Source organism: Perca flavescens, chromosome 15 (genome assembly GCF_004354835.1).
Source record: "Perca flavescens isolate YP-PL-M2 chromosome 15, PFLA_1.0, whole genome shotgun sequence".
Taxonomy (NCBI): Eukaryota; Metazoa; Chordata; class Actinopteri; order Perciformes; family Percidae; genus Perca; species Perca flavescens.
Genome location: NC_041345.1, coordinates 22,728,080 through 22,741,674, shown reverse-complemented (window position 1 = coordinate 22,741,674; position 13,595 = coordinate 22,728,080). Strand labels below are relative to the sequence as shown.

At 39.0% G+C, this 13,595-nt stretch overlaps 1 protein-coding gene across 1 annotated transcript in view; it reads right to left on the bottom strand.

The window, feature by feature from the left end:
* The window catches only part of grin2ca (glutamate receptor, ionotropic, N-methyl D-aspartate 2Ca), a 51,892-nt gene extending 43,358 nt beyond the window's left edge, over nt 1–8,534 (bottom strand). Inside the window, exon 1 of the mRNA XM_028600424.1 lies at nt 8,106–8,534. Coding sequence (XP_028456225.1) covers nt 8,106–8,534 — 429 coding nt within the window. The remainder of the gene's footprint in view (nt 1–8,105) is intronic.
* Nucleotides 8,535–13,595: the final 5,061 nt, after the last annotated feature.

Genomic DNA, 13,595 nt, shown 5'->3' with positions numbered 1-13,595 from the left:
GCAATTGATTGAATTTTTATCTTGATTTGGATCACAAAATCGAGAATAGCGATTATTTTGCCTTGTTTTCTGAAGGGGAATTCAAAAAGTTCAACGGGAAAAGTAGGGTAATTGATGAGGGATTTAATTTCTTTAACTGTTTAACTGATTTTTAAGTTTATACATGCAACATCTCTCCCAAAGTCAATGAGTAGTCATGTTAAATAATTGTGATATCAAATTTGACAAAAATAATTGTGATTTTTTTGTTGTTGTTCATAATCGAGCAGCCCTAACAGAAACAGCAGTGTTTACCTGCTTTAAGACTTGCTGGATTGCTGAAGGTTATTTGAATGACTCAGGTGAGGGATGCCTATTGATAGACTTGATGTGCATCCAAACCGCTAAAGGAAACAAGAGATTTAAGTAATTTGGCTCAAAGGGGCTGAAGCCACAATGAAATTATGTGTTGCGGTAACTGTGTGGCAGTGAGTGAAATTAGAACTGAAGATATGGAGCAAAGAGTGGTGTATGGTTCCCCTGGACACTGTACTGTAGCCATCTCCCCCTTTCCCTTTCTATACTTCTATAAAGAGTGACTTCTGGCCACGGCTCTTTTCTGCGACATATGTCTGCCTCCGCCGCGCAGCAGGAAATGCCCTGGCGTCGCCTTCCTGTGCTGCTGACGTCACATAGATCCTGCACGGCAACCAGGAACAGACACACACCCTGGCCATTTGCCACTTAAAAACCAACATTATGACACTATCGATGGCGTGGAGCAAGACTGAAATAATATGCAAATGAGCATGGGAGTTCTGTCTGCATTTAACACAAAATAATTAAGATACATTATTGATTAACTGAGTATTGAGTCATTTTTTTGTCCAGCTAAGAATATCACACAAAGTCAAATCCTGAACTTTGGTTTTATCTTACTTTTATGGGAGTTTCATATTCTTATTTTAATCACTCAAAGCCAAGTTAATATGGTCTGGAGGACAAAAATACAAGCATGACAAAACGATGTGCTCCAAATTGTACTTGGGTTCAGACGGCTTAGGTGCGACACCAACGCTTGGGCGCTGCGCCTAAGCTGTATAATACAAGGGAAAACCCTGTAGTTGTAGGAAAAAAGGAAACTTGCTGGTTAATATGAAAACCAGACTATTACTTTTACTGTTTGCTCAGTATGTAAATCTTGATTTGACATTGAATATGTGTGTTTTTTCATAACATTATTATATATTATTTGTCATAACACACATTCACATATCTGATATATACATTCATGTAATTTGTTTGTAAATCTCCACTCATAGCAACTAAAGCATTAAACTTTGGTATAGTCATGTTATAGGCACTCACAGCACTCAGTGAATGTAAGGACTTCCTCCACATTCTTTATTCAAATCCACACAAAATCTGTGTTTGCCCCTTTAATAGTGTACTTGATATAACATGTTTCTTGTTACAATATTTGTCTATCACCCAGCCTGACATCTGAGTTGTATAAAGTTTAAGTTACACTGCATATTCATACGTACTCCCTCACTGCTCCCCTCTGGCTGCTTCTACGACTATTCTGCACTTGCTCTGCCTCGGTCTAGACAGGTAACACTGTAAATGTGCCAGTGGTTTTAAAATGTAGCAGGAGGTGGAGCAAGAGACAAGTGAGTTCAGGACATAGCGAAGGCAGACAGAGAGATAAAAAGGAACTGCTCTAGTTTTGAGAAAAGCCTTGGGCTCATGTTCCTGCAAAGACAATCAGGGTTGTGCTCGTGTCTGGCTTACATTTTGTCCACTTATAGCACTGTGGCTCGGAGGATGGGATCTATCAGATCACAAGATGAATGCTTCAAAGGATGCTTTGAATTTTAGGTCAGGATATTGAACTAAATGCATAATGAGACAAAAAGTTGATTTTATGCTATGTTTGTTCAGGAATTAAGAAGGTACAACTACTGTATGGGTAATTACTGTACTTTGGAAAGACATCACTGTATGTCCCCATTTCTTCAGAGTCGTCATAAATCTACTGAAGTGAAAGCAACGCTCGGAAAGATTTTAAGTTAAAACTACACCTCTTTGTCTAACTGAGATGCTGTGTAATCATGCTAATGGTCCATTCTGGACCACTTATTGAACTTAGTTTAAAGTCCCATACTGTAGAAATAGCAGTTCCTGTATCTTCAGCTTCTGTCATCTAAAGACCGTAGTCTTGCATTGCCAGACCTTTTTCCATAGCGCTGTGAAGTAAGGTCTGGCTACACTACAGATATATTCTGGGATAGGAGGAAAAAACACTCTGGGTTGTTTGCATTTCTTTAAACCAATCACCATCGTTTTGGGTGGTGCTAAGTTCCCGATGCAGCAGCAGTACCTCTGCAAAAAAAGTCTCGGGGAAGCAACTTGTTTTGGTTGAGCATATGCACTGCGCAAAAGATACCATAGTTTTGCTTGTTATTATTTAATTTGTTGTCCTCATTGGAATAGAAAATGAAGAGGATGACGGTACATGTGCTCCAATGCTGTCGATCAACAAACTAAAATGTCCTAAGGACAGGAATCCGTTTATCACCTAATTTTGTGCCGTCACTTTCAGAAAGATCAAACCCTCGGCTCTCAGCGATATGTATGAAAAATGAATGGGCTCCATTGCCTTGTTGACTACCTTTGACAGTGCCCCATAAATCAATCCATGGGGCGGCGTCACTGATTGCTCAGAAGAAGGCTCAAAGAGGGTTGGAACAAACTCATCTATGTGTACCTGGTACACTGTCAGGTTACAGCACTTCAATATAAATTAATTAATAAATGACCAATTACAGCATAAATAGGTGACAACTGTTATCTAAATCCGTTGTGACATAAATATTTACTGGAGACACAAATAATTTTGCTGCCGCTCACATTTTGAATAATAGAATGACCAGTATAATAAATGTTACTGATATTTCAAACCTTCAGTATACATCTCATTTTGAAACAGTGACTGTAATTATTCTTAGTTTAAGTACTTGCTTGTTCCTTGTTTTCCACTTGCAAAAACCTGGACTTCAGACATCTGGATTCTGTGGTATGCTGCACTACAATACTGGATATCCCAGAGCTTTTTCACAGGGCAAATTGGGGTTCAATATTTTGCTCAATGACATTTTGCCATTTTTTCAGTAGAGGCTGAAGATTGAACGTTTCCACCAACTAAGCCACAATCACCTTTGATTGTATGTACTTCATTGTGACGTTATAGCCCCATGGTAAGGTCTTAGAAAATGGTTTGTCCAAGTACTTGCAGGAAATTTGCTTTGAGAAAATGTGGCTTCAGTCCAGAACTGCCAAATTCAGATTATCCTTTCCCACATTATCCATGTTTGCTTGTTGATCTTCCAATAGGGCTGCACCATTTGGAGAAAAAGTCATAAGTACTAAAAACAGATCTTCCATATTATCAAGCAACAGTAAAATAAGTTTAATCTACCATAAAACACCTCTCTCAAACAAACTTCTAACTTATGCAGTTTTATTTTAATAGCACATCACTGGAACAAGAACCAGTGGCGGTCCTGGAAGATAGGAAAATGGTCATCAGCATTCTAAATCAATACAAAATATGCAAAACCACATTGAACACAGAACATTGACTGCATGGGGTGCCAAGACCATGATAAATTGTTATTTGCCTACAAAGTGTCAAATTATCAGGTGAGGCAGGGAGGTGTACATGTCAATCAGTGGCCTGGTACCTCAGTGGGTAGCAGAAGATTACGTGGTATCCAACTGGGACTGTCCATATTAATAATTCATGAACTCACTGTTATGTAAGGCACTTTTAATGCATTCACTACACAGTATATATTAATGGTCTCAACTCCCGTCGTTGGCTTATTACTGATGAAAAGAAGTCATTTGTGTTAACATTTGCCAGCGTTTGTCATTACGTTTATTTCTTGTCACATGTTTTTATTTTGGAATATATTATGACTTAGTTGCCGTTACTGTCCTCAAGTTAGAATAGTTAGACGGCAAATGAGCTGCTGGAGGCAATAACAACTGATTGACATGTTTTATTACCCTGGAGATAGAGCCGATAGAAAGATCACCCGTGTTTTCTGAAATGGATGCAGCTGACAGGGAGCTGTATACAAATGATGCGAATTAACTTAGAAACTAGGATTAGGCAATGGTTAAGGTTGAAGACGATGGTCGCAGTATCGCTATGTTCAGAAGATTGTGTCGTCCGGCGTCTTTCGCACACAGAAACTCAAGTGAAGATAATTACCTCTTCTGAAGAGTCAATCATGTTTTTTTAATCCTCCGTGTCCTCCTTGGCTACTAGCAGCTGCGTGGAGGAGGGGTGTGGGCAGTGCGGGATCACAGAAGGCTTGTATCATCATCAGTTTTGTTGTCATTACTTAGAATTCCTCATGGAGTGACAGAAATTACGCACTATAGTAATAGCAATATATGCAATATATGTGTATTGATTTAAAAAATAATTCTAAGTTTGTGGCTGTGGTCAATCCAGTTCAGACTGATTTGAACAATATTGAATGCTTGTGGTCTAGTTTTAACATAAGGTCTTATTCATTTTTAATGGCCTCAGTGGACGGATGTGATGTATTGTGTCCCACAGGGGTCTATTCTTGGACCCTTTTTGTTCCTTATCTGCTGTATCTTCATCCATGTCGCTCTTCCTTTCTTACTGATGATACTAGCTTGTTTCTTATACAAGAAGAGTTTTTCACACGTATTTCTCCTGCACTTTCTGAATAAGATATCATTTCCAGATGTTCCCCCTTTTTGTGTTATAATGTGATGTTTTTTGAGCAGTCAGTAGAATGTCAACAGAAAAAAAAACATTCTAAATGAAGGTTTATAGTTTGTCTCTGTGGCTGAGCCTTTTGTGGTGGGTGATCGTGCTCCTATAGATGGATCATTGCTGCTAAACCTACCAGCTTCAACTCTAAAAGCAGTTTAATGGCTTGTAAGTGTCTCTCAAGCTGTTTACCTCACTTGAGAGTCAGGGCTGCATAAAGTACTAATACAGTACTGATAATAATTCAGTCTTTGGAGAACATAAATTAAATATAGTGACCTACTAAACCCTGATCTCACTGTATCAGTGAGAATGAACCTGTGATCCATCTATGTTTTATGTTTGACCTTGACAAACTTCCCTAATTCATTTCTTCCTTCTTCAACCTAATGCAATCTTAAATAGATATTTCTGATATTTATTAATCACTAAGTAATTTAAAATGACAAATTGTCCTTGTCCATTTATCTAATGCTATTATGGTTGATGTAATTAGCACTCAAATGAGGGCTTCTGTGTGATTATTTGACTGCTACCAAGAAAATAAATATGTACCTTGACTGGAATTGTGATTAAAGTTATTTAATTTTTTGCTTTGAGGTGTTGTAATTACCATAGAGGCTCTATAGCAAATGATTGATTGAATAACTAAAACCAATCGACCAATCCATCTAATTTCCGTGAAAGTATGGAGCGCTTGACATTTGACAACAAACGAGTTCTGAAAATGGAAGTCTAATTACATCAATTTGCTGTTGTGATGAGCCTGGCAACTTATTTCATAGTCAGATGATTTATAGTACATTATCAGCTAAAATCTTACAAATCTTAATTGTGCTATGGTATACAGTGTTGCTTTAGTTTAGACATGAGGAAGAAATCTGATCTGGTGGTTCTCACATTAGCAAATGCGTGCATGCTACTCAATTACTATACTTAACCAAGGAACCGTCTTTTGGACAGGTCTAGTTACCACTTAGATGCAAGTAAAATATTTGATATCCAGTGTATTAGTTTATAAAATACTTAAAGCCCATGTTGCAGGGTTTATTTTCTAACGATTTTTTGCAATTTGCTTGTTGGTAATAAACATTTAAACTGTTACCCAACAACATCAAATACAATGGATATCACAAAACGGAATAAAATACGAAAAAGTAGTACTTTTTTACAGTGGTTTCTCCTTTCCCCCACAATGCATTGCATGACGTCACGTTGGGGAGACGACAGGCGAAAGCCCCGTCTCGGTTCGACAAACATCAGATTGAATATGCTATATCCCTAATTGACCAATTTTCACCTGCTTCGGGTTTAACACTTAACAAATCTAAATGTCAAATTTTATGTTTGTATCAGACTGAAGAGGAAAAAATGTTTAATATACCTGTTAAGAAATGTGTCAAATATTTAGGTATTCATATCTGCAAGGACCACAAGGAACGTCAACAACTTAATTTTTCGTCTAAATTGAAGAAGACTAAAACAATACTGAATTTATGGCTTCAAAGAGACATTTCTATTCTAGGTAGGATTCTTTTAACAAAAGCAGAAGGGATTTCAAGATTTGTTTACCCTGCCCTCTCTCTCAATGTTCATGATTCAACATGTAAAGACATAAATTCCATATTTATATAATAATTTTGTATGGAAAAACAGACACCATCATTTAAAAAAAGCGGTGCTCTCTGGTTGTAAGGATGAAGGTGGATTTGAACTTCTAGACTTTTTGGACTTGAATTACACCTTTAAGGTGAAATGGTAGAAGGAATGTTTGAGAGCACCTGAGTCTTTGTGTTACTTTATCCCCAATAACCTTTTTAATAGTGTAGGAGGTCTTAAATTTGTATTGAAATGTAACTACAATATTACAAGATTGCCACTAAAACTATCCCAATTTTATCAACAAGCTCTTTTGGCCTGGAAGTTATGTGATTCTCACAACTTTTCTCCACACAAGTCTATCTTATGGAATAATGAATGCATCACTAGGGGGAACAAGTCACTCTATTTGCAAAATTGGTTCAATAGAGATATTATCTTCGTGAAAGATCTTTTTGATTGTAATGGTCATTTACTTAATTATGAATCTTTTCTCAGAGAGAAAGTATTCCCAATAACGTTCAAAGAATATAATTCAGTTTTCAAATCTATACCTACTGGCATTTTAGAATTAATGAAAAGTTATAAAAAACAAAATGAAGTTACTGATTTTAATTTTACTCTTTATATTAACAGTATGGATATTATGAGCAGTAACTGTACTAATAAGCACATTAGAAACTGCTTTCTAAATTTAAAGAAAATATCACCTTGTGGGAAATGTTTCTGGAATCCTCATTTTACTGATGTTAACTGGCATAAGGCGTGGCTTGTTCCCTTTAGATATTGTATCACGAACAAGGTTAGGGAATTACATTTGAAAATATTACATAATATATATCCTACAAACCTATTTGTCTCGAAATTCATGCCTGTTGATAACTATTGTAGTTTTTGTAAAACAGAACAAGAGTCGTTAACCCATCTTTTTTATGGTTGCTCATTGTGTACTGTATTCTGGAAAAGTTTTGAAGATTATATGGTATCTAAAACAAAATATACAATCACACTTGAAGGGAGGGGGGGGGGGAAACACTAATACCAAAAACGACAAAAACCTGACAAAAACTGGCCTTTAACACTATTTGGAGACATTTTTAACAATGATATACATATATTGAGTGCTATATGTACCTATTAATCAACAGTGGTGGTTAACCTGCAACATGGGCTTTAAGTGAAAGATCTGAATACGTCTTGCACCACTGCAAAACTAAACAGTAGGGTTTGGACGCTCCACCCCTGCCTTCGTTTCCTAAAGCTTGGAATTTATAGCAGTTACAAACCAGGATGATGGCGAGAAATTATGAAAAGCCATTGGATCACCCCCATTTAGTATATGAAGTTAAGAGTCTATCATTTAGCCTATAACATTGGGAAACTAATGTGTGACTTAGAGGTTGTCATTTCTCATGTTGTTGTGAGTTGCTGACTGAATGATATAAATAAGAAATTACCTGAACATTTAGTCCAAGTGGTTTTGTTTACCCAAAGTGCATCTCTCTGAACTCTCTCTCTCTCTGACCCACTTTCAGACTGAATGCTTGATCTGTAGTTTCTGGGCATATTTCATACAAATGCAAGGGCTTAAAATGTGAATTCAATTGCTTTATGTTGATCAGTTTCCAGTTATACGCTACGATGAGGATCCCACAGGTAGGGGCCCCAACCAGCTTTTTTCTGAACCTGACCCAGCCCCCGCTCTGACCTTGTATGGCAGGACGACAGCAGAGCCTCCACTAATTCCCACGATGGGCACTGCCGTCTGAGTGGAAATGAAGTCCAAGATTTGTGCCACGGCCTCCGAGCCAACATTGTCCTCAAACACCACTCCATGGACGCGGTTGGTGGACAGGGTGTCACAGATGCGGGTGAGCAGTGCCCGTGGGTTGGTGTTGTTGACCAGCACAGTGATGGGGTTCACCTCCAGAGGCAGGTCCATGAAGTTTTCCCGACTTAACCGCCCCTTAATCTCTGTCTGGTATGCCGATCCGCTGAACACCACCGCCACGTTCACAGAGGGCGTGGGAATCCCAAAGGGCCGGCCTGAGCAGAAGGGGACAGTGCAGAACAGCAGCAGCAGCAGCGGCGGCGGCCACCACGGGGAGTCGCTCAAGCAGCCTAGACGAACGCCCATCTCAGTCACCTACTGCCTGGAGGAGGGGTCATAGTGAGGGAGGGGTCAGCAAAGGGATTGACATGTTAGATACACAGGAACAGTTGCTGTCTTTTTCTGAAATGTTGTGATAATACGCAGTAATCCCTGCTGGCCGGGCAACCAAACTGCCTTTTGTTTAGAGTTGGCTTATTTTGATTAATGACCTTTTTAGCTTCATCTCTGCTCAGTATGCTGGTCTGCCTGACATAACTAAGACAGTGTAAGAGCCCATTAACGGAATAGAATACTACAGAATAGTATTTTTAGAGTGTGTCAGCGTGCGACATGAGGCTGTGGCCAGGCTGTTGTGTCTTAGGGTGGCAGCTGTCACCCTGCTGCAGTTGTATTTTGTGGTCCAACCCAACAGATGGTGTCCAGTGTTTAATGCAACAAATGGAGAACAAGAGGATTTATCTTTATTTTTTTTTTCATGACATCACTTTTGAAGCTGTTGCTTAATTTTTTCAGTGGTCCAAAGCATTCAAGCTTAAAGGGATGGTTCAGAGTAATTTGACCCTAGGGTCCTTTGCACCATGACCTCGAGCTTTGGTCGAACATTGGGTGAGTTTGCGCTATCAGCCAAGGGCGTATCTCGTAAATTACACCACCAATAATGCCCAATGGTACAAAACTTCTACAGTAGTACAAATACGTTCTGTACTCATAAAACAAGGCCTTGAAAAGTTTGTAAGTACACCAGTAGTTTTTTTACATAGCACTTGCCTGATGGCTTCTCCTCTCTGCTGCTACCGCTGCTAGCTAGCTAGCTCTCTGATTCTCCTCCATTAGTTGTAGCTCCCATCCGTGTTTTCAGGCTCGAATATGTACGGGCAACCTTCGAAATTGAGCCACTCATCATCGCGTTCGATGCTAACCTTAAACTCCGTCATTTCACTGATCTCTTCTTCTGTTCTCTAACCCTAACCCTTTGGCTTGAGGTCATGGTGCAAAGGACCCTAGGGTGAAATTACTCCGAACCATCCCTTTAATCTACCAAAGGTCTGCATGCATGCATTTGGCTATGCTAATTAATTGACTTCAGTAGTTTCGTTATAATGATTTGTAAGCTGTTTGGGAAAGTTTTTCTTTTCTAGTTATGAAGCTGACATTTGAATTTTTCAAACAGCAAAGTCTATATTTACAAAGAGATTGAAATCCCCAAATTGGCCTTTGAAAAAAGCCAAGCTCTTTGTGCAACATTGCATCACTTACGGTCTGGATTGAAACCAGCAACTCTTAGCCAAACTGTCTTAATTTCTTCCAAACCCCGAATTGCTTTGCTTCCTGTCCTCTGGAAGGTAATGGAGGAGAAACACCATGGCAGAGCTCTGTGATGTCAAACCCTGTAGCATTGGTTTAACATTCACATTGTAGCCAGGCGGCGGTTTGTGTTGAGCTGTCAGACAGACTTAGGCTCTTTGTCAAATCTGTCACAGTAGTGTTTGTGGCCCTGAGGGAGTGGTGCACACTGGTCCCCTGTCACAGAGATCTGATCCACCATGTGATGGAATCCCAGTGGGGTGAATATATTGTAATCCCTTGGTAATCCCTGCCAGGCGTCATGGCCTACGGCTTGATTGTAGTGTATAAACTTATCAAGAGATTTGGCTACAGCACAAGGCTCAGTGTAGCTGTGTGGTGCAGTTCCCTCCATGTTCTACTTCCTGTGTGGGCCGTGAACTCCCCTTAGAAATCATTGCAAACAGGCGGGCTGCAGAGAAGCAGGGGCGCTTGGTTAGTACGTCTCTAGAATAGTTATCATGGGATTGTTTTTACAGTCATGTCACTTGCTGAAATCCCCATAAAAGACATCACACATGCGTTGGAAGCCGTACATGCTATGTCCTACATGCAATTCTCCAGGTAGACGCTGGATCATGAATCATTTTATAAATTGATTAGTCCACACGGTGAGAGGGCATCTACCACATTCCTTTCAATGACATTAGCCATGTTTCAGCTGCGACAGCAGTGGAATAGTTTAGGGTTTATGTCTTTGATGGGGAGCAACATACGTGGTCAAAATGCTTAAAAGCTTCAACCTCCAATGTGTTTAATCAAGGCAGGGAAACGGCTAAGGCAGATATATGAAGGTCGAATTCCGGGGTGGTGGATATAGAATTAAAGCAAACAGGGAATGAGTCATCAATAACTTTGTGACAAGGCTTTGTATTGTCAACATGCCTTCTAATACCAATGCAAGAAAATAACAATGGAGACCGAGTTTGGCAAACGGGAGCTTCCAATATAACTTATTTAATATTTAGATTCTGAACAGTGCAATCAGCTTAAGCTTTGTGACACAGATGAATTGCAGATTGGCACTGATTTGCCCGGCTCTGACCCCTGTAACTAAAATTCACATGAACCTGTAAACTGCACCAATATATAAACAGGCTTTTCACCTGGGCTAAATCCTCCAAAAAAATAATTCCTGTGTATACAAGGGCTGAAGGATTCACTCTGATGTTGGGGATCAAAAGTCACTGAGGAGGATGCATGACGGGGTACATCCATCGTGAATTATCATGACACACACAGTCTATTTGGCTCTGAAGCCTGGTTGTAACAGATACAAGGTACATAATGTAGTCATAATCGGGAGAAAGTGACAGGTTGCTGTTTGCGTCATGGCACTGCTACAAAGTGGATTCAGAATGAGTCATACTGTACCTGGTGACAGAGGGAGTGAGACCATTTACTACCAATTGTTATCTTTGTGTTATCTATAGACATCATGGAATGACCCATTTGATGAAAGCGTCTTACTCCATTTATGTAATAACACTCAATTGAATTTTATTATACTTCCTAACATGTTGTCACAAAGCTATTTTGCCAATATGTAATAAATTAATAATTAGGTTACATAATACCAATTTAAGATATAGTTCATGATATAATAATAAGCGATATTACAGATTTACAGAAGCCCCTTTTACAAATGCACTGCAATCCTGAAGTTCTCCAGACATTACCCAGATGAGCTGTATGTTTGAACGCAAATGTCTGAATCAGTTTGACTGGACATTTAACATTTTTTATCCTGCTAGCTACCTAGTACAAAGTCTGTGTAATGTCCGATTGAGCCCATGTGTGAATAGAGATAATTTTCCGGAGAATTCACAGCGAGGGAGTGGGCGTGTTTATGACGTTTTAGTCATGCGGCTGGTGCAAAAAGTGGAAGAATACAAACATCCGAGGGTGAAGAAGAAGGGTAAATTACATGAAGACATCAATGTCTAACTGGAGAGAGGATAATATTATATTACTAATACAGTACTACTATTCAGGAACTTCTGTTGTTAAGGTCAGATGCCGAAATGAACAACAAATTTAAAGAACGGCAAGAGACTTGGTTATTTATGACCAAATTATGAGCCGGCTATGTGACAGCTGTGGAATACGCATCATGTCTGAACTAAACTGTTTCTCGAACCCCCTGCTCTGGTGATGAGCAATACGATAAAAATCCATCTGTAATTTTGCACTTACTGCATCTTTCATATTGAATAGCCACATTGGTAAATATAGTGTTAGTACTAGGAAACTCTTATGTGACTTTTAAAACTGAGAAGACAAATAAGGTAAACAGCAGTAAAAAAACAACAACATACCGTACATGACTTACAATTCTCAATATAGGGGGTAAAATATACATTGCGTTTTCATACATATTTTTTTTTCCTCACAAACTAACAGACACATTTACATCTGCAGCAGTATTGACTCCACACACATACAATGCACATTGCATTGACTCACATCCCCTGGAGACTTAACCATAACCACTACATGCCTAGACTAACACTAACATTAACCTAACCTTCAGCCTAAACGCACAAAAAAACATGTCTTAAACCTTTAATTTTGTGGGGACCAGCTTTTTCTCTCTTAAATTGAACGACAAACTTTCACCAAATACATATACTAGTTATAATAGTTATTTAGGAATTCTGGCCTGAGGAAAGAAGGTGATGAGATGGCAGGTAGTTTCTCAGTCTACCCTGTTTTGGGAGGTTTGGGAGGTGAGTCCCCATAATGTGATTGAACAGATATCACCGCAACATGATTTATACAGGTACACATGCACTGCACTGTCCTATCTCCCAGTGGCAGATTATTTAAATAACTGAAGTTGTTCTTCCTGGGCTCTCGCCAAACTCAGTACTCATAGATGATGTGAAAACTGAGAGAAACAATGGGAAACTACATTTTCAAAGTAAAACCTATGGTAGACTGATCTTTGTATTCTGTAATCAGGGTTGTTTGACTAGCAAACATTTAAGATGTGCTTATCCCCCTCTAGTGGGTGACATATGGTGGAAGCAGTTTCTTTACAGAATTAGCTGCAAAATAACTGTGGGGGCTATATCATACTATCACATAATTTTCTTTCCTCGTGGATTATCCTGTGGTACCTTCACTCTACTGACATCTGGTCATTTTGATAAACTGAGCGGGTAATAATGCAAATAGTATATGTGTCTACGCAGCCTATACATATGTTATCTGCTTCTGTGTGGTAAATATTGTTGATAAGGTAAATATAATTTTCTGCACACGTTGACACTTTGTGCTCAGTATGTATGGCCTTCGCAGACTCTGCACATTTTTATACACACCTGGTACAGTAGTGTTGTAATCTCACATAGTATATTTTACCTCTTATTTTCTTATTTCATACTGCATGGCTTTGTTCCTTTTAAAAAAATCCTAACTCTGCACATTCTTTTGTCAACAGGTAGTTCATTTATTTTACCAATTTTCCAAATTTTTATTTCAATACCGTTTGCTGTGCCAACAATAGCTGCTGCAGCAGCTGGGCCACAAAGCCGTTTCCTTTCATCTTATTATATCCTGTAACCTAAAGTTCCAAAGCTCTTAATTTTCTGATATTGACCATATGAACTGTGAAGTCCGATAAAAAGCTGCCATATATTGACTAGTTTCCACTGAGCTGTCGAGTCCTCCAACTGATTCCTAAACCCAGCTCATTAACGTGAGGCTGCAGCGGTAAATACATCTGGCTGAGAAGTA